Source organism: Choloepus didactylus, chromosome 4 (genome assembly GCF_015220235.1).
Source record: "Choloepus didactylus isolate mChoDid1 chromosome 4, mChoDid1.pri, whole genome shotgun sequence".
NCBI classification, from domain to species: domain Eukaryota; kingdom Metazoa; phylum Chordata; class Mammalia; order Pilosa; family Megalonychidae; genus Choloepus; species Choloepus didactylus.
Window position 1 is genome coordinate 141471674 of NC_051310.1, and position 24013 is coordinate 141495686.

At 52.9% G+C, this 24013-nt stretch overlaps 1 protein-coding gene across 1 annotated transcript; it reads left to right on the plus strand.

The window, feature by feature from the left end:
* The first annotated feature begins 3007 nt into the window (after positions 1-3007).
* BMF (Bcl2 modifying factor) lies at positions 3008-23778 on the plus strand. Its single transcript, XM_037834324.1, is given in 6 exon segments — positions 3008-3131; positions 3508-3546; positions 3549-3635; positions 5850-6149; positions 7617-7777; positions 19754-23778. Coding segments are annotated over 6 exon segments (813 nt in total). The 3' UTR covers positions 19856-23778.
* The last annotated feature ends 235 nt before the right edge of the window (positions 23779-24013 follow it).

Genomic DNA, 24013 nt, shown 5'->3' on the forward strand with positions numbered 1-24013 from the left:
TCAGAAGAGAGGAGCAATCCCTCCCACTACCCCCTCCACCCTTTGCACACAGATGGAATGATGCATGGAGACATGAATTTTGTTCCCTTAGAGCAAATCCAGCGAGGGAAGGACACCCAAGTTTCCCAGGTCCCTGGTCTTTCTTATGTACAAGATCCCTTCTGGAGGGGGTCAAGCACTGTGGGCTTCCTCACCAAGACCCCCACCTTACCCATAAATCAGTTTCCAATCTACCCCCTCCCTGGGGGTTGAGTTACAAACCTCAGTAACCCCAGGGCAGCCTGCCTGGTAATTCCTATTATTCAGCTGTCAGCTGGTTTTTTAAAAGCCTCCCTTCCCTGCGATCCAGTTACTAGAGTTTTAGAGCCCATTCCTTGTCTCAGAGAGAAATCCTATAGCCAGGTGAAACAATGGAGAGGGCTCCTGCCTGCTCTCTACAGGGAGCTGGGTTTTTCCCTCCACTGAGAGCAGTCTTCCCTTAACTCTTTGCATCCCTCCCAGGTTGCCAGGGAAGGTCTGTCTCCCTTTCAGGCCTCCAAGCTGATGCCTTTCAGAGCAACTTTGCTTTTCCCTGGGGATTCTCCTTCCAGAGCCAGCATCAGTCAGCAGAAGAGAAAACAAATTGGGGTGAAGACTGTGGGGAGATAGAGACAGAGACAGAGATAGAGATAGAGATAGAGATAGAGATAGAGATAGAGGAGATTCTTTGAAATGCTGCGGCTGCAATGCGTGTTTGCTCTGAGCCCAGTCAGAAACTCAGGGTTCAGCTGCCTTAGGGCCCTGCTGTTAGTCAGGGGCTCAGAGCCCAGATCTCCAGCCCAGCAGGCCCTGGCACTGCTGAGTCAGCCGTGTGCTGGAAGGGGAGAAAGGGGCCCTGAGGAAGGGATCTGCTTTGCTGGCAATGGCGGATGGGGGGAGGTGAGGCTCCTGACCTCCCTGACCCCTTTATCCCTGACAGTCTTCACTGGTCCTTCCAGCTCCTGTGGCCGGGCCCCCTGCTGCTTGACCTTAGAAGCTGAGAGACTGGAGGCCAAGCTATAGGGTGTCTTTCAGAACCAACCTGAGGGAGCAGACTGGGAAGGCCTGGGAGAGAGGGCTCAGAAGAAATGTCATTAGAGGGTGTGACCCTCCCCTGCATCTTGCAAACTGCTCAGACCCATGAAGATGACCCCCTCGTGTTCCCCAGCCTCACTGGGACTTCGTTCTCCAACAATGGTGATTCTTAACCTTTTACAGGGTCACAGATCCTTTGGGGAATCTGTTACAAGCTATGGAGCCTGTCCTCCAGTAAAATGTTTGTGTGTACCCACAAACACAATTTTCAAGGGTTTGCAGACCCTGAAGTTGAGGACCCTGGTAACTATATGGATCTCAGGTAAAAACTCTGCTCTCCCAGCTTCCCTGCCTTGTGCACCCAGTTCCACCTTGCTGGGCTGTGCTGAGCTGAAGCAAATAGAGCTGTAGCTGCTTGGGTGGGTCTGGAGAGTAAGGATGATCTCCCCAGCAGGGCTGTGCTGCCCTAGAGGGCAGATTTGGAGCTGTTTTGTCCTTCAGTCCCACTCTTGACCCCAAGTAATACCCAAGGACACCACAGGCCTAGCCTGAGACAGGGGCTCACGAGAAAATCCAATAAGCAGAGAAGGATGGAAGGAGGGAGGGGGAGGAGTCATGTGTGTGGCAAATGGTAGAGGGCCCCCCCAACCCCTGCAAGGAGGCTGGGCTCCATCTCCTCATCCCCTCGCCACAGGTAGCATGAGTGTGAGGTCACCCTGACCAGCTCTGACTTTCCCACTTGGCCAAGCCTCCCGGTAAAATAATATACCTCCTTTTGGCTCCAGCACCGTTTGCTGGACATCTATCAACTCCTGGGGGACCAGGCTGCTGGCCAACCTTGACCTTCTCTTTCCCTTTTCCCTCTTCTCTGTCCTTTGGGGACAGCATTTCCTATTCTAGCAACCACAGCCCCCAATCTACCTGGCTCAGTCTCTTTTCCATGCCCTCTGAGGTTTAAAAAAGGTGCCAGGAAACTTCAGGCTCCACTGGGCTGCATGTTCCAGGCCCACAGTGCAAACATGTCTGAGTTTACAACACAGACAGAGAAACTGCATAGCCACCAATCCCCACATTTAATGCTGCTTTCCATTATTTTCAAGTCTACTCCTCCAAGTAGATTGTAAGCTCCTTCGGGGCGGGCACCAGGTTTTTTGGCACCTAGCCCCGTACCTGGCACAAAGTAGGTCCTCCATAAATGTATGTGATGTAGCCTATAGACTCCCTTGCCCATAACGCACGATCCGCAGGATGTGTTGCCTTCCCGGCAGCACGAGCACTAGCACCAGCATCGTCTCTGGATGCTGCCATAAACAGGATATGTGTCAACTGCGCAAACAGCCCCTGCATTCTTGATCCTTCCTCTCCTCAGCCAGATGGGTTTTTTATGCAACTGTCCAAACCCAGTCAAGAGGAGAACATGAGAGCCTCTTCGGAGGTATTTCATCCGAATGTCACTCAGTAATAGCGCCAGACACACGTTCTCATGCTTCTTACGGCATTGGGGCTGGCGTTTTCTTCTGACCGGTCCCGCAGCCGAGAAAGCGCTGGGCACCAGGTCGGCATCCAGGAGGACCCTCACCTCTAAAAGCTCCCCACCCCCTCCTCCCCTCCTTTTCTGGACGTGACTTAATTATTCCGCCTATTTTCCCTTTCCCGAGAAAGAGAAGACAAAAGTCACTTTGGCGCTGCCTCACCCCCTCCTAATGGAAAGGACTCAGGGACTCTCTGGTGTTTCCGAAGCCTGAGTTAGAAACGCGATCCCCGCGGGCGACGGCGCTCCAACTGCGCTTCTTGGCTGGGGTGGGAGTTTTGCCCGGCCCCTTGCAATGGGAAGGTTCGCACATTCGTGACCGTCCCTGGCAGCCGCCCAGCCCGGGACTTGGGGCTCCACTCACCATTGGCCAGCCCTCGGTGTGACGCGCTAAGAGGCGGGGCCTCATCAGCTGTTTGCGGGATGCCCCGAGCGGGCGTATTTTGGAAACAATACCGCGAGGTGCCGAGTGGCCTCCTCCCGCGCCAGCCCGCGCCCGCTGCCGCCGCAGCCCTTTCCCGCGGCTCCCGCCACCCTCCGCAGCCCGGTGAGCGCTCCGGCTGCAGGGGGCCGGGCGGAGTTGGATCGCGCCTCCTCGGGGAAGTGGGGAGTGGAGTCGCGCTGCGCGTGGGGGTCCGGGAGGGGTTGGGCTGCTGGTGTCTAGGGTGACCATGCAGGACTAGGACGCTGGGGTGCAGGAACGGGGTGCAATTCCCACATCAGGGTGCGCTGCTCCAAGAGGGAAGGTGAGGGTAGCAGTTTGGTACTCAGAGGAGTTGGATCCAGGTGGGCAGGGAATTCTGGGGCGCACTGCTGAACGGACCTGGGCAACCCCGAGAACGGCCCAGTCTACTTTGGGGTAGCGACGGGAGTTGTGGGGCGTCTGCCTCCCTGCGGAGTCTGAAGGCTCCTCTCCTTAACAGCTGGGCTTTTCCCCTCCTTTCCAATCGAGTCTGGGCGCCAAGCCCCCGAGTGCTCGTCACGCTGGACCCTGGCGCGGAGCCCTGGCATCACGACTCGGAGGCCGAAACTCTCTCCTGGAGTCACCCAGGTCTGCAGTGTGTGTGTGTGCGCGCGTTTTCTAGCTTTTAGTCATAGTCGAGGCTCAGGGTGTCTGGCCACTGCGTTCTTCTAGGAGGAGGAGTCTGAGTTCAGAATCCCTTTCAGAGCCCTCAGGTGCTGGGATGGCTCCAGCGGGCTTTAATTCCACTTGCCAGGAATAAAGCCTTCCCTGGCAGTGCTCTCAGGAAGTGCCCTCCTCCTATCAGTCTGGACGTCACCTCTTCAGCTCAGGGGAAGAGGGAAGAGAGATGTCTTCCACATTCTATCCCAGCTTAAACTTGAACTTGCCCAGCACTCCTCCAGAGGCTCCCACTGACTGGAGAGCCACCTGCAATTCCTGTGGAGAGGGGAAGGGGTCCCTGGGACTTGCTGAGCCACACCCTCTGTCTGCGCATGCACACACACACACACACACACACACACACCACTGTCCAGCCTAGGCAAGGGTTGAACTTTGAGGCTTTGCTGGAAGGGGGAGGGGAAGGGGGAGGTGACAGACTTCAAAGAGAAAACCAGACAATGACTCCTGCTTGTGGCTAGTCTTTGGAGGGTCCCTTCTTAGGTTGTGGCCATCACTTGAATTGCCAGCCTTTAGGGAGGAGGTTGAAGGGCAGGAGGAAAGCTGCTGCCAGATGACTGGCAGGATGGCACTTGGTCCATTCAGTGGGAAATTTAGTTTCCTGGTGCCAATAAGCTAGGTTTCCACCCTACTCCCCATCCCCACCTTTGGGAAACACCATCCTAAGAACACCATGTGCCAGCTTTGCCATTCTGGCCGCCTTCTGTCTCCAAGGAAGAAGGCAGAGACAGGACCATAGAGAGTTCAGGGACTGGATGGGGTGGAGGAAGGGTTGAGGCAAGCACCTCAGAGAGATTCTGCATTAGGGATAGCTAGGGTTTCTGAATTTAACTGAGATTCCTCTAGGTATTTCACCAACCCTCAGACCATTTGTCTTGTTCTTCAAAGGCAGGAAACTGGGGGACAGAATTCCCAGGGAGCTTTAATTGAGTCTGACAATGACAAACTTTGTCTCTCTATATCCTTAACCATCAGTGTGGTTGCTGCTTCTGGCCCTGGGGCCCTAAGGCGTTCCTGGTACGTGTGTGTGTGTGTGTGTGTGTATTGGGAGCTCAAGATGGTGCTCTTGGTGGCTCCAAGCTCAGACTTCCATGAGCCATCAGTTGGAACAAGAGGAACTTCTTTATCACCAAGAAACTCATATCAACAACCTGAATAGTACAGGCAGTGAGTGAGGTCACAGAGAGGGCTGAATTTCACTTCCTTCTCGAGGCAGGTTGCACCAATCTCAGGTTCAGCGCTGGCAGGAATGGTAGGCTGTGGGCACAGGGATCTAAAGTCCTGAAGTCTAGTGAGTAAACTGGGATGGGGGAGGCTGGGTGCTTTTCCGGATGCTGGACCTACCTTCTAAGCCAACCTGTAGTGGGCAGACAGCTCTATTGTGCTCCAGGAAAGAGAGCTGGGAGGGTGGCTGAGGTGACTAATTTGGTGGGTCTTTCTCTCCTCTCTCTCTCCCAGGACACGCTCTAACCACACAGCAGGGCCTGTTTGTTGTGTTGCGCAAGCAGGGGGTGGAGCCTAGAGTAGATGGGCCACAGGGCAGGGCTTAGCAGGTTTGGAGGGAACCTGGCTGCAGAAGGATTGCTGGCTTTTGTTTTTGCTGCTGAGCCTGGAGCTCAGCTCAGACCGAATTGAGAGCTTGGTGGTTACTCCTCGTGGCGATGATAGTGTGTGTGATAGTGTGTGTGTGTGTGTGTGTGTATTGTAAGCATTGTGTGTACAGCCTGTCAGAAAGTCCCAGCCCCTTTCTGCCCTTCCACAGCTGCTCGCAGAGCCTGACCTTGTTTCCTGGTCCCCAGGTACCCCGTATGCTTGTATCAGCTGATCCTAACCTTGCTATCACTCACAATACTGAGAGTCAAACTTGGTCATGAGAAAAGGCTGAGGAGAGGGGGGCTTGGGGCGGCCCAGGGAAAAAGTGTGGAGAGTCTCTGATCACGGAGGCGGTCTTGAGGGTGGGTGACACCTTTGGCAGTGCTTTATCACTGGTATAGCATGTCATCTGTACCTGGCTGGGCTCCCCCAAATAAGAGGGGGAACAGGGAAGAAGGAAGGGGAGGGGATCCTTCCAGGTATGGCCTGGGTGGGGGCAGCACCCCAGATGCCTGCGTTGCTCGCTGACAGGGGAGATGATGGAGCCGCCTCAGTGTGTGGAGGAGCTGGAGGATGATGTTTTCCAACCAGAGGATGGGGAGCCGGGGACCCAGCCTGGGGACTTGCTCTCTGCCGACCTGTTTGCCCAGAGACAGCTGGACTGCCCCCTCAGCCGCCTTCAGCTCTTCCCTCTCACCCACTGCTGTGGCCCTGGGCTCCGACCCACCAGCCAGGAAGACAAGGCCACCCAGACCCTGAGCCCAGCCTCCCCAAGCCAGGGTGTCATGCTGCCTTGTGGGGTGACCGAGGAACCTCAGCGACTCTTTTATGGTGAGTGCTCTCAGTCTCAGGACTTCTCCCATAAGACTGGGGAAAAAGAGAGGGCTTTTCCTCCTCAGACCCGCCCTTTGCTATTTCTTTCCCCAAGTTGAGCAACAGGGAGTGTTAATTTTTCACCCTTCTGCCTCTCTGCTTTTTTATTGCCCCACAGGCCCCGGGAAGGGCAAATTGGCCTGCTTCTTTCTGTTCTTTTTCCCTTGCTGGAGGGATCCTTGGGCCCGTGTGTCTCCTTAGTCTGAAGAGAGGCTACCTGGGCCTCCTTGAGCGGTCCAGCCTGTCATACTTTGGTGGTGATGAGCCTCCAATGAAGTGGCTAATGTTGCCCTGGAGAAGGCTGGGGGATCTGTGAGTCACTGTTGACACTGAAGGGGAAAACCCAGACCTTTCTGGGAGGGGAGGTTCCTGAAGGCAGAAGGTGGCCCTCAGTTGTCACTTGGGACTTTCTGGGCTTGGAAAGGGAACTAGAGAAAGAGGTTGGGCCTGCCTGGGCTCAGTGCCAGCAGAAGGGTTGTTTCCAAGGCTAAATCAGACAAGACTCCTTCATTTGTGGGCCTAAATGGCTTGTTTTATGAGAAATATGCCCTCCTCTGACAAAAGAGCAGGGTTAGATGCTCAGGCTGTTTTCTTCTTTTAGTACAGCAGCTCCGGGAGGGAGGGGAAAGGTTCGGAGGCTATCTTGCTTGTGTCTGACGGAGCAGACTGAGGAGACGCTGCAGTTCTTCCCAGAGGAGCTGCCCTGTAGGACAGTTCTGACAAAGTGACTGGCGGGAGTCTGAGAAGTTGGCTAAGACAGGCGGGCGGCAGGCGCCCCTAGCGGCGGCTCTGATGCCAGCTCGGTGAGTGTGGAGACGCTCGTTCTGGAGGTCTCGCCTGGGGCTGCCTCCAGAGGAACTCGGCTGTTCTGTGGGTCTGAAGGGTTTTCTCTCCCTAGTTTTTGTGCCACTGCCCAGAGCTTCAGGAGCTGAGACCAGCCTTCCTTGGCTGCGCTGAAAAAGTGAAGAGACTTTTTTTGTCTTCTCTTTCTCTGTCCTTTGCATTGTTCAAGCCAGGAACTCTGGAGAGCCGTCCCAGTGCTTTTTCCGAAAAGAGCTTCAACCTTCAACATGAGTAATAAAGTGTGGCCAAATGTAGCCTGGCAAATATGGACAGAAGATTGGCAAGTTCACCCAAGCATATTGCCACCCTGCCCTCTGTTGTGGCACTGGTGGTGAATGGAGAACTGAAAGGAAGAGTGGGATCATTCTCTTCTCTCCCAGCATCAACTTTCCTACACTTAGGGCAGTAGGCAAGTCGGGCAGTCTAAACTTGGCAGAGTGCCCAAACTTGGCAGGCTGGCTTCCTGTCACTTCCCATACTAGGGTTTGCCCTGGGCCCTGAGTCTCCACCAGGAGAGGCAGGCCAAGGGTAGCATGGGGCAGTATTGCAGAATGCTGAGATGTGGGTGCTCTGTCTTTGCAGGCAATGCTGGCTACCGGCTCCCTCTCCCTGCCAGTTTTCCTGCAGGCTTGCCTCTTGGGGAGCAGCCCCCTGAAGGGCAGTGGCAACATCGAGCAGAGGTACAGATTGCCCGAAAACTTCAGTGCATTGCAGACCAGTTCCACCGGCTTCATATGCAGAGGGTAGGCCTGGGGGCTGGGGGGTGAGACGATTGGGGCTGGGGGGGTTGGGGGTGGGCCATGCCTGTCTTCTTGTCGTTAACTAATATGTCTCCACCAGGCCACAAGGCTAGGGTCCCTTGGCCTTGGCTACTGTGAGTCCTGCAGACTGGGTGGGTCAAACTAGATGAACACTCTTGCCCTCATCTCTGAGTTCCAAGGTGGTTATCTGTCTGCTCTCAGCTCAGACTCCATTTGATCCCTTCCTGAGAATGGGATGGCTTCCTGCAGACTTCCTGCAGACTTGCTTGACAGACAGGCCACCGTTGGGGGATTGTCACTCACAAGACCCAAAGGAAAGACATTCAGGGTGCCGCAGTGAGGCCGGCCGGCCAGCGGGTGGGTGGGTAGGTGGGTGGGGGGGTGCCTGGCTGAGGGCAACCAGGCACAGGGATGGGGCCTGAGTGGGGGAAAGTGGTGGAACCGGTTGTAATCTGACACTTTCCAGCTGGGGAGGCCCTTCTGGCTGCCTCGTCTGGGAACTGGGGCCTGGGACTCTGGAGAGTGTACCTCGGAGAGTCTCTCCAGACTGCGGCCGGCCGCTTGGCCGGCAGCCTGGCACCAGCCCCGCCAGGGCGGAGCCTCGCGTGTCAGTCGAGCATGTGGCAGAGTCCATCAACAAAGGCGGCGGCTGGCAGGCTCGTGCTGGAGGAGCCTTCCGTGCCACGGGCTGGAGGCTGCCCTCTCAGGAGCCACTGGGGAGCTGGGCCTTTGGGCACTTAACCCTTCCCCTCCAGGCTGGCTTTCTGGATGGCTGCCAAGGCAGAGAGAAAAGCCCGAGACTGGATCCTTGCTAGGACCTCTGAAGCCAAGGCCTGGCACCATACCTATGGGACGGGCGTGTGTCTGTCTGTCTGTCTGGAAATCAAGAGAATAAATAACCTAACAGGCAGACCCTGAGGTTAGATAGGTAACTTCAGGTGACTGGAGGAGAGTTGTTGGTCTCTTGTAGGCTTGACTGAAGGGCCAAACCATTGCCAGCAATAAGGGGAAGAGGAATTGATTTTGGTTTCCTGAGAACAGGACATCAGAAGTTAGATATGGTTAGTGCCCTCTGCCAAGGAGTTCCGAGGGAAATCAGAGGCAAAGAAGTGGGGCTAGACTTCGACCTGGTGAGCATTTCCCGCTCCCTCGGTGATCAGGAAGGGATAATAAGGCAGCCTGGCCGCCTCCTCTGGCCCAGAGTTCTAGTTCCCCTTCCCTCCTTTGATTATTATATGGAAACTTGGCTTAGAGTTTCCCCTTCAGTCCAAGTGTGGACTCACTCTGATTCTTGGTTTCATTCTCTTGGCCTCCTTCCTGCCCATTGACTCCACTCGGGTTGTTCAGACCTGCAGCTGAGCCCAGCTCAGAGCGTCCAGCCCTGGTCCTGGAGCTGATGGGAGGACACTGGCGATGGGTCCTCTAGATTCATCTCAGCTATCTGGAAGGCACCCTTCTTCATTCACAATGGATCTGAGCTCTCTCCCTCTCTCTCTCAGTTGTTTTCCAGAGGGGGTGCTGTCCTCTCAGTCAGAGCCACCCCAGCTGGGGAGAGGAAAGAACAGAGCTGGCAGCGCGTGAGGAGGTCTGCCTGAGCATCTTCCCTTTTTTCTCCTCACCCTGTGCCCCCTTCTTCTGCTATTTTCCACCTTCTCCTACCCTGCATCTTGCATCCTCTTCCTTCTCCTACCCTCCTACCTAGCCAGTGAGCCCTTCTCGCGCAAAGGGCTGTTTTTCCCAAATTTTCCTCTATAAGGAGCCAGGCCTGGCTTTTGTCTGGAGTCCTCTTGCTTGTGACCCCCTCCTCCCCACTTTCCCTGGTTTTACAGACCTTTACCGGAAGGGTGATGTCTATAAGCAGATAGAGCACTGGCACTCCTGGGACCTTTTAGCAATGGGTTTTAAGAGGTGGGTCGCTTTTTTAATTTGACTCATATAAACTACAGTATAATATTTTGTTTCTAGAAAGTACTTTGCCATTCCTACATGCTCTACTTCCCCTAGTCACTTCCCTCATCTTTGCAGGCAAGGAAACTGAGGCACTGGAAAGGAAGTGATTTGGGATTAAGTTTCTGGGCTCCAGATACACAATCAGAAGGCCCAGGTGTGAATGCCAGCTCTGCCACTTACTAGGCATGGGGAAGTCACTTTACATCACTGAGCCTATTTCCTCTTCTGCAACTTGGAGCCAATACCACAGAATTTTATTGTGAAGATTAAGTGAGAAAATACCTATGAAAGTTCCAGATGTACAGGAGGTGTTCCTTAATGCTTGCTTCTTTTCATCTGTAATTCTGATCACCTCCCACATATATTCCTGTTGGTTCACGATTCATTTCCCACCCCACCTGCCAAGCTGATCCCTGAGCAAGGCTGCTTGCCCTGGGCTCCACTCCACCTGCTCTGTGCAGAGAAATCTGTGTGCAAGCTGTTCAGTTGTGGGTCTTGGCTCCCTGAGGGTTCCTTCTGTATCCATTTCTTCTCAGACAATGATGATCATTCCCCATTACTGTGGGCTGACTTTAAAGAGCTGATAGAGGCAACCCAAGAAGCAGTAAGAAAGTTGAGGGGGCCCAGCCATCTCCTTTCTCCTTAGAGATCTGGGACACATCTCTAGGCCAGACAGTGGCCACTGGTCTGTGAATTCTGTAGGGAGTGTAAACCCTCCCACCTTTTGTCTCTGGTTACAGAACTCAAGTATTCTTTTTCTGCACCAGAGGAAACTTTCTTCCAAGGAGATGTGGAACATAGGGAGGGGGCATGAGGTAGTATGTTAAAGGATGGCATATGGCAAACTGAGTGTATCAGCATGACCCTAGATGCAACAGGTTCCAAATTGCCCAGGGTGTCAATTCATGAAGCCAGAAGCCCTTTTGCCTTATATCTGTAAGAGCATTGCTGGGTGGGGGTCTTACCTGGTTGCCCAAGTAATCAGTTCAGAGTGGTTCCTCTGGGCCGACAGGCAAGGCACTGGAGACAGCAGGTTAGAGTCAGTGAGGTGCTCAGTGTCAGCTCTTTGGATCTCCAGAGCAGCTGGCGAGTTGGAGGCAGAGGGACTGGAGGTAAAAGCATTTCCAAATCTCATTGCACTTCCCACCCTTCCTTTGGCTGGCTCACGAGTGGACGACTTCCCTCTTTGCCGCTCCCTGAGCTGGCAGGCTATGGCAGGTGGCCCCTGGTGACATGGTGTGCTGACTGTACCTTACCTTTAACTCAGGCTCTGTCAGAGTGGGGCCTGGTGTTTCCCTGTCCATCCAGCATCTTCATGGAAGTAGGAGAAAGGGACTGGCCTCCTAACCATGCTTGCAGACTGCCCTGGCCAGAAGGTGTGAGTCCTAGCTTCTTTGCATCCTCCCTTCTGTGGTATCCGCCAGCATGGGCATAAAGAGGGGCAGTAGCTGGTGTCCCCTCCCTTGAGAAAGTCTCCTATCCCAGTGGCACCATCTTGAAATTTGTGGCGGTATTTCTGGGCAACTATAAGAAGCCAAGAATCCTCAAATAAAAGTAGCTACGATAGACCACTGAGTGAGTAAGCTACAAGACGGTTAGAATCCTCCATGTTGGAAATGGCTCTTCTGCTCGGACCATTGGAATGGCTCCATTTGGAAGAGTCAGATTTGGAAATTCCCTCGATAGTAATTAGACTTTTTGGAGAATGAAATCTGAGAAAAATTTCAGCTGCTCAGTTTAAATCATCTTCAGTTGCAATAAAATAGAAAGGATCCTGGATTTAGAGGCAGATCTGGGTTAAAATCCCAGCTCTGCCACTTATACTTGTTCACGGGCAAATCATTTAATCTTTCTGAGCCCCGGTTTCCAATACTTACACATAAGCAGAGCTGATGTGAAAGCCCTTTGTAAATTGTAATACAAGGAACTATTAAGGTATGGACATTTTAACACTTTTGGAAATGTGTTAAAAGATGACTTTAGGATTTTGCTTGGACCTGGCTTTATTGTTCTTGGGGAGCTCTTTTGGAAGCTACCCACTAGTTGGTATTTGTTCGGCTTATTAACTAGCAGCTTCTCTGCCCAGCAGCCTGGATCCTTTATTCAGGGAATCCCTGACTGCTTCCTGACCTTGGGGTGCTCTCTTTGTTGATGAGTGGCTTTCTGAAACTCCAGCGGTGGCTAATGAGGTTGTTCAGGCTCTAGTTGGGGCAGCCCTGGGTCGGGGCCCTAGAGATTTGCCCTAGAGCTAGAAGGGTCCCTCGGGAGCCAGTCTCTGTCCCAGGAGTGGGAGGTCCACCTAGGACAGTGCCAGGGGGAAAGTGGGAGTAGGGGAGGGGCTGTCGGGAGAGGGTGTGTGTGAGAGCCCAGTGCCTGGGCTGGGGGCCCTGTGTTTGCTCTGTGGCTGGCTCTGTTTATATCACTTGCTATATTTAGCTTCTGAGTCATCAGCGTGGCTGACTGGAGGCCGAGTTCCCCACACACTCTGCACCTGACTACTCTGTCTTCCAGGAGAAGGGCCTTCTGATTCCGGACAGTTCATTCCCTCCCCACCTAGGCATGCCGTGGGGATGGGAGTTAGCATTTGAGTTTTATTTTTAAGGAAGGTGGATGGGGAGAGAGGAGCTGGGGTGGCACGAAGAGAGAAGGATAAAGAAAAGTGTCTGGTTTGCCTTTTGATCCATGTCAGGCAGCCCAGAGGGCACATTCCGTGACCAGAACGAGAACAGTCAGTCTGTGCATTGAGGGGGAGGTTTTGAACCTTCTTTCTTGCCCACTTTGCCTTGTCCTATCCAGGCAACTGGCCCCAGGAAGGTCAAGAGCAGCCAGCTGCAAAGGCCTCCAGTTTGGAGTCAGAGCCTTGCAGTTCCTTCACTGCAGCTTTTAGAACCACAGTAGACCTGCCCTGTCTTCCCCTCCCTCCCTCACCTTTGACCAGGGCACACACCGCTGCTCCCTCTTGAGCTCTTAAGAAGTTGCCCGTGAGTTTGATGGAGCTGTTCTCAGACTGAGGGAAATGGGAATACCTACTGATCCTTGGGGGAAACTGGGCAAGGGCCTCAATTTCCTACCTCCAGGCTATGGGGGTGCAGAGAGCTGGTGATGAGTGAGACTCTGGGGACACTGATGGACTAGGACAGCCCTGTCCCTCTCTCCCCCTAAACAACCCCCGATGGCTGGAGCCAGTGGCCTCCAGTTGTGCGGGAGGAAGGCCTGCTGTCTTACACTGAGAGCCGGCTGTCTTACGCTGCAAGCTGCCCTTTCTTCCTTGGAGAAGTGAGTGCCGTCACCTTGGTGCTGGCCAGTGGCTTCAATGTCCTCTTAGCGCTGCTGGCTGGGCTGAGGAAGCTCTTGGCAAAGAGTTTTCTTTTTTCTTATCCGCTTTTCTGCGTCACTCGTTGCTTGAGTGTCTGGGTCAGAAGCAGTCTGGGGCAGGGGACCCACTGACTGAGGGGCTGCCCCGTGGGTTTCAGAATCCCTGGAATGCTGAGCCCAGCTATCTCTGGCTGCCATGGCCTGTCTCAGAGTGGGAAGTCAGGGGTTTCCCCAGGACTTCATGAGCCTACTGGGAAAATGGTGCTTCTGGGGTGGGCCCTGTGAACAGAGTGTAGAGGGAAGTGCTCAGCAAAGAGGGGTGGGCGTTGATTTTTCTCCCAGGGGAAGAGAGAGTGAGCGCACTCAACTGCTGCTCCTACCCCCACCCCCACCCCCGCTTTATATATGTTTTTCTCATTTAATTATAGCAACTGTGTACTTCTAGGCCCCATTATCCCTATTTGATAGGAAACTAAGGCTCAGACAAATGACATAAGATGGACAAGTCGTACTATAAGTGTCTGGGCTGGGAGTCATACAGATTCAGTCGATTCTAAAGCCATGGCCTCCCCACTACCCCACACCTGCTCCTCAGCAAGCACATCCCAGAAAGCGAGAATACAGTGGAGTTCAACGTATTGCCCCGACCCGGTTCTGTCTCATATTATGCTTGGTTGCGTCGTCTTGCTTGGCTCTCCATTAGATTGTAAAGTAATTGAAAACAAGACTTACATCTTAATCATCTTTGTATTCCTTGTAACTCAGTTGGGTGCCTGATAAAAACTTGCTGAATTGAACAAAAATGTCTTCCCAACTTCTTTCAAGTGGAATTTTCCTTAAGTCTCTCTTATATCAGTGTTCCTGTCCTCAACAGCAAGGTGCTTTCTTCAGTCTTGGCTTGGCTAAGTTTAGAGTATGAAGGGAGAAAGGAAAGAGGTAGGAAAGCTTCACTTTTTAGAGTCTGTGTCTCCCTGTAAAGTAAGGCATATGCAATTCTGCATATTAAAGAAATTGAGCACGGCTTCAGGACACAGTCTAAAGTTGTATAATTTCAGACTAGTTTTAGGTTTGTTTCTGTCTGACCTTCAGTTTGCTCCAAAAGGTTCACTTCTGAAAGGTTTTTTTTTTTTTTTTCTGGTCCACAGCATCCTTACTAAATAGTAAATGATCTGGAAACGATGTCTTTAACATACTAAGGGAGTAGTTCCGTGATGAGTCTCTTTGAAAAGTTAATACTGTTTTCATAAGGTGAATAACACACCATAATATTTAGTGAACAAACACACTCAATAGTTCGAATACTGACACCCCATCACCGCTACCACCACCCAACTTGCTTGGGATCCGTTTCCTAAGCCTTTCCTTCCCCATTGTAAAATGGGATCGAGAATACCTGCCCTCCCCAGGTCTTTGATGGGATCAAGTGAGAAGATAGCAAAGCACTTTGTAAAGCATGAAGAGCTGTGTGTTCTGAGTATATTATAAATTATCTGTTTAGTTTGCATTTCATGTGGCAGGCTCTTTCAAAGCAGGGCACAGCATAGCTTTGCTTCTTTCTCTAATTCTTTGGGGTAAATTAGTTCTTGCTGGAGCATCTGGAACACTGGTGACATACAGAGCCCCCAGAGGGTGTGAACTGGATCCGAAGTGGGGAGAGGCAGAGGGGGATTCTTATCTAGGGAGGGCAGGGAACACTCTTTGTGCTTAGGGCAGAGACCATGAGGGATGAAACAGAGTTTGATTTGTGTAATCCAACCTTGTCAGACACCGCAGCCAGCTCTTTAAAGAAAAAAAAAAGCCTTTTACTAGTTGGGCCTCTCCCCAAGCAAGAGGCTGATATAATCACATAAAGTAAATCTGTAGACCTGGCCAGACATCAGTTGTTCCTGGCCTCAGACAAGTGGGTTATCTTGCAAGGCTGGCTTTTCTGTAGTCAGTCCAGGGTGTGCTTGTTGAACACCTACTGGGTGTCCCTAAGTGTCCTGTTATACAGGATGAATGGATGTGTGTTCAGTCACGATGCCTTGCACACAGTAGGAGTGATTTCAGCCCCAGTCAACTGAATGCCTTTGACCAAGGCAAGAAGGTGAGACTTGCGACAAGAAGAGCCATGGGTCTCTAAGGCCCGGCAGTGCTCCCTTAACTGAGGAGACTACTTGTTCCCACATGTTAGGGCCTCCTCCCTTCGGGTACTCACCTGCCTTCCTTCCCCCCATGCCTCGGCTCTACCCTCTAGACTCTGAATTTGAGGGCTCTGGGCAGGTAAATTCCCACCAGCCTTCCATCCCCTGTACCCCAGTCCCCCACCCCTGAAGGCACCCTGACCGTGCATTTTGGGAACACCCAGGCTTTGTGAGGCTGGGGGATCGGGGCCTTGCTCCTGGGCTTTCCCCTGCTGCTCTCTGGTGATGTGCTGGGTGCCGTGTCTGGGGCCAGGCCCACTCTTTCCCGGGTGTCCCTCCTTCTCCCTCTCTCCCCGACAGCTTCTCCTGGAAGGATCCATGGTTTCTGGTGTTTGGGCGTCTTTGTGTACTTCATCCCCTTAAGTGAATGTTGATTTCCTTCCTCCCTACTGTTTCTCTCACTGGCCTCCCTTCAAGTCCTTTTTCTTTTCTTTATTGTCAGGCCCTTTTGTTTAATTTTTTTTTTTTAAATAAGGTATTTATTGTTGTTCCTCGTAACCAGGGCGTTCTTTGATTCCCTTGGTCTGAGGCAGCTTGGCTTCCTTTGGGGAAAGGGCCTTTGGGGGCCACCCAGGGGCAGGAGAAGGCTACTGTGGCATATGGGTGGCACCGTGTGTGCCAGACCCGGGGCTGAGGGGCTGTAGATGGATGCCCAGGCCCTGCTCGTGCTGCATTTATCGCAGCCGCAGCAACCAGTGTAACTGCAGCCAGCCAGCCTGAAATCCAGGCCCACCCAGGCCCTACACCAGGCGGACAGGATTCAGTCACTGAGCCCTGAGCGGTACTCCTGAAGGTAACTGCAGGTGACGAACTCTGAATCATCAAACCTTAGGGTTGGAGGGCACCTCAGTGGGTTCCGAATGCCTGGCTGTGGCCACAGAAGCACCAGGGCAGGATTTACCTTTGGCTTGGCCACTAGGATCAATCATTACTTTGGTGGGAAGAAATGGAAAGAGATGGAAGAAAACACTAAATATTCCAGTGTTTTCTCCTAGCCTATATTTAGGATTATGAGTGATTTTATTTTTCTCCTCTGTAATATTCATTTTCCATTTTCTTCAAATGTATCACTTTCATGATTAAAATAGTACAATAAATGCTATTTCTGATTTTAAAATGTTGCACAGGGAACTTGTTCAAAATGCAAATCCCTGGGCTGCTTCCCCTGGAGGTTCTGGTCAAATGGGTGTGGGTGGGGCCTGAGGACTCTCTATTTACAACAGCACCTCACTTGATTCAATGACAAAGTCAGGTTTGGAACCCACTGATCGAGTCCAACACCCTCATTTTACTGGTGATGAAAGTGAGGACTTCCGCAGGTTATGGGAGATCCCAGCCAACAGCAGGGTCCTCTGACTCCTGGTCCAGTGATCCGTCCACCACCCAAAGTACCTTCCTAGCTGATTCGTGAGCCCTGTGGAGCCACAGGCAGGTGCCCGGAACCGGGTCCTCCCCAGGGCCTGCGTCTGTGCCCTGCCTCTTGCACCAAGACTTGCCTGTACATAGAAGAGCCCCTGGCCTCAGGTCAGCTAGGAAAGGGAAGCTGTGGTCTACCTCTTTTTAGGAGTCTGGCTCTTCTTGTCCTCCTTCTTAGTGATTAGAGATTCCTGATTCTTTCCCTGAATCAAACTCAGCCGTTTGGTTGTTTCCACAACATAGTACACACTGTTGCAGGCACAGCTGCCTTCTGCCAGCAGAGATTGTAGCTCAGCTTTAGCTTAGAGCTGGAAGGTTCTTGAGGCGTTTTCTATTCCAGCCTTCTAATTTTCAGTTGAGGAAACTGAGCTCTGAGATGGTTTTTCGAAGGTCATGTGCGAGTTAAGAGCAGACCAAGTTAGAACCTGGGCCTCAGAGCTCCGTCCAGGGCATCGTGGCCTGAGCCCAGCAGCTCACCCGCAGACACCCTGGGGAGCTGTTCTGGGAGGTGTGTGTTTGAGAATGACTGTGATACACCTTGAAGTCAGTATCCAGAAAACAGACATTAAGCCTTGACCTGCTGGCCTGTCATCCAGCAAGACATTGGCCTTCCTGTCTGACAACACTCTCTGGCCACAGCTGCTTCTGGGTCCTCCAGCATCCCCAGATGATGGGGGTGAGGTGCTACCTTGCCTCATCCCAGAGACCTCAGGGTCCAGGAAGTTACCCAGGCAGCAGGCGGCCTCCATGATAGGAACTGGGGGAAACTCAGGCATACAGAGATGAGATTGGCCCATGCCCCAAACCACAGATTTTGTGACCTCTCCTCCTTGGACTTTGGGCTGTTTTCAGGTGCTTTGCTCCTGCTTTGGAGAAAGGGAAGGATGGAGGGCCTGCTTTGGTATAAAGATGGATGGTGGTGCAATGGTACGGGTAGCTGCTGCTCTAGAGCCAAGGGTCTGAGTGCAAATCCAGTTCCTGTCGCTTAGTGGCTCTGTGACCAGGTTACCTAACCTCTCTGTTTTCTCTTCTGTAAAATGGGGATGATGGAAATAAATACCTACCTCATAGGGTTGCTGAGAGATCCTCAGGGCCACCTGGGAATCTTGTTAAAATGCAGTTCCAATTCAGTAGGTCTGCACTTCAGCAAGATTCCAAATGATGCTGAGGCTGCTGGTTCGTGGACCACACTTTGAGAAGGATGTAGAACACTCAGAACAGAGCCTGGCACACTCAGTGGTGCTGTTATTACTATAATCCTGATTGTTATTGTTACTTGACCTTTTCAAACAGGCACCTGAGGACTCTGAATTCTAGCAGACTGGCCTCTCCAGGGATCAGGCTTTTCCTGGATTCTCCTTCCGTTCCACCACATGACCTCTGCACCTGCCCTGAGCAGCAGCTGTGGGCTGGGGTGGGAGCAGAAGGGGGGGTTTGCCCAGCTACTGCAGCCTGCGTCTTCAGGTCTGCAGCTGAGTCCATTTTCATGCTGCTTTACTCTCCCCAGATTTTGTTAAGCCGGGTGTGTTTCCTCTTTTTTACTCATCTTTGTTTACAAAACACAAGGAAGCCATCCGTCTCCCCAGCCACAGGCTGCCAGGCCTCTTTCTGTGGCACACCCCGCTTTGCCTGCCCCACCTGGCAGTCGTGGTGCCTCCGACTTTCTGGGTTGTTTTCCAGTCTCCCTTCCTCAGGGGAAAGAGGGAAGCTACAGCCACGGACACAGTGCGTTCTGTGTTCATTTGGGTTGTCAGGGCCCTAAGGTCAGCCTCAATAGACACCTCTTTGCTCTTCGGGCCTGAGGCAGGGTGCAGGGGACCCCACGAAACCTGCGTGATGGCTTGGGGACGGGCCAGGGAGGCTGGCAGCCCCACGAAGCCCTCAAGCTCTGGGAGTCCAGGAAACCTGGGCTCCCTTTCCCTTCCAGCCACTGACTTGATCCTCTTCCCATCCGGCTAGGAGTTGCCTGTTGAGGGCAGGCTCTGGCTCCCCTGGGACACTTCTCATGAGCTTTCTTGCCGGCCAAGCCACTGAAGGCTGCCTTCTGCTCACTACGCTTTTATTCCCCTGCCCACTGGTGGAGGGGGCCCCAGCCCAGTCCTCCTGCCCTGGCAGACAGAGACAAAGAGCTGCCTCTTCCAGCCTGGGGTGATTGGAGCTGGGGAAGTGCCTGCTCCCTCCCCAATCCTCCTCAATCCCCTCTGGGCCTCCGCTAGCCCCTAAGAAATGGTACCTGTGTGGGCGAGGCAGCAGCCACTGTCCTGTCAGTCACTGACCCCTGACCTTTGCCCCCAGTCTCCCTGCTTGACAGTAGGACCTGGGATAACCTCCGGAGTGTAGTGTGCATTCTTTGTTTTTGTTTTGTTTTCAAGTATGTTCTTGCTTAACGTTTAATTGGCTCCAGTCGGTAGGAAAGCGCTCCAAGAGGGATTATTTATGGCTTACTGTCAAGAGCAGCTATAAAAAGGGCAGCACGGAGCTGGAGATGCTGGGAAAGGAGAGGGGCAGGCGCACAAGTGTGTGTGTGTGTGTGTGTGTGTGCGCGCGTCTGTGTGTGTGCGTGTTTGCACTGGATGAAATCAGATTTTTGCTGCCTCAGCAGTGTGGTTTAAATTGAAGATTAACCCTTTGACCTTCACAGTGTCAAATCACTTGCAGATGGAGGCGCCCCCCTCCTTTTCCCCCTTGTTCTCTGTGTTACTTTGGAGTGGGGGGAGAGAGGGGAGCACTTCTTCTCTTTCTGAAGAAAGTTTGTTGTTCATGCAGCTGAGGTCTGAGGGGCTCAGGAGCCAATCTGATTAAAAGCAGCACTTGGCTAAACTCTGGAAAATCCTGCAAGCAGGGGAAAAAGTTTAATCCTCTTGTGTACAGTGCATAAAGAGCCTGGTCTTTTCTTTTTAATGTTAAAACTGCAATTGTTTTTGGAGAACTCCAACTTTCTCCTCCTCCTGGCTGCTTCTCTCCCCCTTCCCCCCATCCCCCCCCCACCTCCAGTTTGCTGTACTGATAGGATTAAAGTGCTGTAGATCTGAACTTTTATTGGAAATGATAAGGAGCTGTGTTTGGGAGTTATGTTGCTGTTTTTCCCTTTCAGCACCAGCAGAACCGAAATCGTGTGTGGTGGCAGGTTCTCCTCTTCCTACACAACGTCGCTCAGAACGGAGAAGAGAACAGGAACGGGGCAGGGCCTAGGTGAGGCTGGGCTGCCCTCTCCATGTGGGGCACCAGGAGCAGGATCTGAATCAGCAAGGACATCGGGGGTGACTGGCACTGCGTCTTGTGAAGTTGTTTTTTGTTATTGTTTTGTGTTTTGATTTTTAAAATTTTTCCCTGTGTACATACATAAGACATACCCATACGGGACCTTCTTTCCCCATTCAGGGCCTTGCCCAGGAATGGGGGATGGGGGGTGGCTTTGTCAAACACTGCTGAGGGGAAAGCTGATGTATCTGTGATGGTGGAACCTCCCAAGGGGTCTGACCAGTTGCCGAAGATGACCAGTTAGTGATGTTCTCCCGGGAGTGGACTGTAGCTTTTCCCCCAGGAACTTGGTTAAGAGAATGGAGACTGGGTTAGACTCCCCGTTCCATCACACCTATCAGCCTTCCACATCCATGATCTCGATGGTAAGGTAACACTGCTTTACCCCCAGGGCCTCGGTCAGGGACCTTCCAGCAACGTCACTAGGCTGGCCAGCCAGCTCCATGTCTGGGTTCTGATTTGGCCCAGTCGGTGCCCACCCCAAGGGCTCAGGGATTCTTGCCAGACCCTGTCATCTCCAGCAGACCTCAGGGAGGGTTGGGTTTCTCCAAGGACCCCTCAAACATGCCGCAAAGTGACCCAAACTTCTGGGCAGGCCTCGAATCTGACCTGGTCCCATTTGGAGGCCCTAGAATTGGTACTGAGGTACAGAGCCACTGTCACCTCTGACTGCCTAGGACCAGCTGGGTGCCAACCATGGATGAGCTGAATAACCAAAGTGCTGCAGCTAGCAGCTTTGTGCCTTTGTCAGCTCCTTTCAAAAGACCCAGCCACCAAAATGCACTTCATCCCCAGCATCAGAACTGTAGGACATAAAGGGACAGGTCTGCAGTGGGGCTGGGAAATGTGGCGGCCATCCCACCTATAAATAAAAGTCAGCCCTAGAGGAACCCAGACCCCTTGGTTTCCTTGGAAACAATGTACCTCCTCCTCCTTAGCCCCATTCCTTTTTCACACTTAGTGGGATACAGGAAGAAGCCAGGGCAGTGGTTTTGTCAGCTAAAATGTGTCTTTTAGACTAACAGACAGTGATTAGAGTACGGAGCCATCAAAGCTGGGGACACGTTTCCTGTCTTTTTCCAGCTAGGCTAGAAAGACATGCTCTGGAACTCAGCAGGATCACAACTGCCTCTGAACTTCTTCCCTTCTCTCCCTGCTGTGGCACTAATGGAGAGAATTTAAAGCAGCCGGTCTGGCATCTCCGATAGCAGACCTGTCTGAAAAGACACAGGGAACTGGTTAACCAGACATCTGGAATTTAATAATAATTTTTGTATATCTAAGAAAAGACAGCATTGGTGCTAAAGATAAAGCAAGATCCAAAAAAAAGTGGCTTTCCTGGGCAGAGAAGGGTGTGTGTGGAGGGGGATGGCTATCCAAGGAAACTGGAAGAGGAGACCAGAATGGATTCTCAAGTCTGAATGAGCCTAAGCTCCTCTGATTCTGCAGAGAAGAGGTCTTAAGTGCTGTTGAAGGAGGAATTGATCTTCTGGATGTACAGTTGTACAGGTTGTTCACTGCACAAGGACACCTGCAGAGGGAGCTGGTGGAGGCTAAAATCCAGCCTGTACGTTGCCCACTGAGCTGTGTGTCCTTGTGTGGGCTGCGCCTGCTCAGAGGAAGGGATGCCTTTTCCTAATTTGCACAAAGGTGCCGCCACATGGGCTCACAGTGGCCCTGAGGAGAAGGACCTCAAACTTTGCCTAACCCTTTATTTTGCTTCCCTTGGATATTCTGAAGGTATTACCTCTTGTTGGCCAGAATTATATTCTCAGGGTGTGTACCATGGTTTGTCTACTAAGAAGGTGGGTTCTGGCATACAAGAAGCAGGAGCCCAGGGAACAGGCAAGAAGACTGGCTCTGGGACACACTGACCATTGTGAAATCCAGCCTTCCCTGCGGGTCTCCATACCATTTTATGACGTGTGTAGGGAATGTATCTTTTCCCTTTTCCTGGACCGAAGCAGGCTGTTGGCAGATACACGGAAGAAAACCAGGATTACGTATACTGGCCACTTTCAACCCCTTTTTGCAGACTTTCCACCTGAGCTGAGTGAGAGAACAAATGGTCTAGGCCTTGGTGCTGAGACAAAGCCATTAGCTTCAGAGACCTGGCTAGACCCAGGGGGTATTCCCCGTGGCCTGTCCTGAGACCCGAGTCCTGTTTGGCAAGCCCACCTGAGCACCGAGCCTGGGGCTGGGTGGAGAGCTGTTTGTCTGACTGCACTGTTCCCATCTAATGAGAGGCCAGGAACTAACTCACTATCCTTAGGCAAGCCAGGGCAAAATCCAACACCCACCCCCTTATAACCTACACTCACCCCACCCCCACACCCCATCCCCAAAACAAGACAAAAACCAAAATACCCAGGAGGTAACTAGCAGAGTAGCTCCAGGAGGGAGAGAAGTTCCTCCTGACTGCTTGTTTTTGATAGGCCTAATGATCTAGACTGGCCCCTTTTCCCTTCGCCTGGCGAGTTGTCTTCAGTATTCCTCAAGCCCAGCCTCAGGAGAGACACCCCTCCCCCGGGGTCCCCACTCCCCACCTCTCCACCCCCAGGAGCCTGGCTGTCTCCAGAGAGGGGTTGGGGGATCAGGTTTGGAGGGAGGGAGCGGCTGACTGGGGCCCTGACCTGTAGCCAGCTGAAGACGTGTGGGGCGGCTTGCTGGGGGTGGGGAGGCGGGGGTGGAGGGGGACTGAAAATCTCCCTCCTCTTTGTAGAGGCCCTGGAGGAAGGGAGACCTGACATGCACGTAACAGCCCTTCTAATTCAGAACCCCAGAGTAGGGGTTTCTAGAAGCCGGGAGGCAGATGGGAGGTGGGGGATTGGGCCCACCCCGGGCCCCACCTCTCGCTCCCCAGTCGAGGTTGGAGGAGCGGCTCTGCCGCGCCTCTGTCGCCCCCGCCTGTTCCCGAGTCTGGGCCGCGGCGGCAACCTTGTCTTGCTCAATCCGAGGTGGAAAAAGATCACCTCTCGGTGACCTTCCTCAGCCCCTGGGGGAATGGGTCAGTGTCTAGAGCTTCTGTGGCCTGTTCCGAGAGCTCAGAGGGGCTTGGCTGATCTGTCTCGCCCTCCCCTCTGCATGGCTCCGGCCTGGGCCCGGCGGTGGGGGGCGTTTGGGGTGATCCCGCCAGGGCCGTGGCCTTTGGGAAAGGAGTGGGGGAGCCACCGTGACTGTCCTGCTCAGCCGGGAGCACGCTCCTCCAGGAAGGGGGCGTTTGTCTCTTTTCGGGAGACTTGGGGGGGAGGGGCAGGGAGAGTAGAGAGCAGCAGAGACCTGCAAATCAGTGCTGCGCTGGAGGAAGCTGCAGGGTCCCTCCATGTGTAGGTGGAGTCCCTTTGTGGGAGGGGTTAACCTATCAGCCTGGGAAGCCTCGGGAGCACTGCAGGCAGTGGGTGGCCTTAGAGCTGCTGGGGACTTGTAGCCTTCAGAGAACAGCGAAAAAAAAAAGTTGAGCTCTTGCGTGGATGCGCTGTGGTCCAGAGCCGCAGGTGCTGCAAGCTCCTGGGCCTACACTGCCCCTGTCTGTAGGTGGCCAGAGCTGTCCCTGCTCTGTGAGCTAGTGCCCAGCAGTCTGCCCGATCCCTGGGTCCCCAGGAGCTGTCCAGGGGGAGACCCAGTGAGAATGTAGCATTTTGTTCATCCCCTGGGTTACTTGCCCTGGAGTCTCCGGACTTTGCCTCTGGGAGAGGGACAGGGAAAGAGAGGACTTCCCCCTCACCTTTTTTTTTTTTTTTTTTTTTTGTAATCTGTACAGAGTATTTGGATTTATATTCTTCACATGCATGTATGTGTATGTGTGTATCTTTTTCCCCAGTCAATTGGTACAATTTTTAATAAAACTGTTTAAAGAAAGCTGCTCTTTCTTTCTCAAGGTGTGATAAAAATGCAAGGGGATCAGTTAGGGAATAAAACACGCCTAACTTGTTTCTCGGCTGCCATCCTGAGCTATCCTGGAGACCTCCAGGCTTTGTCAGGACTTCCTTGCCCCTCTTGGAGTTGACAAGTGCGATTCTGACTACACTGTAAGTGGCACAGCAGGGAGGACCCTTGGAGTAGAAAGTCACAGGCTTGGGGGTTGGTCAGATCA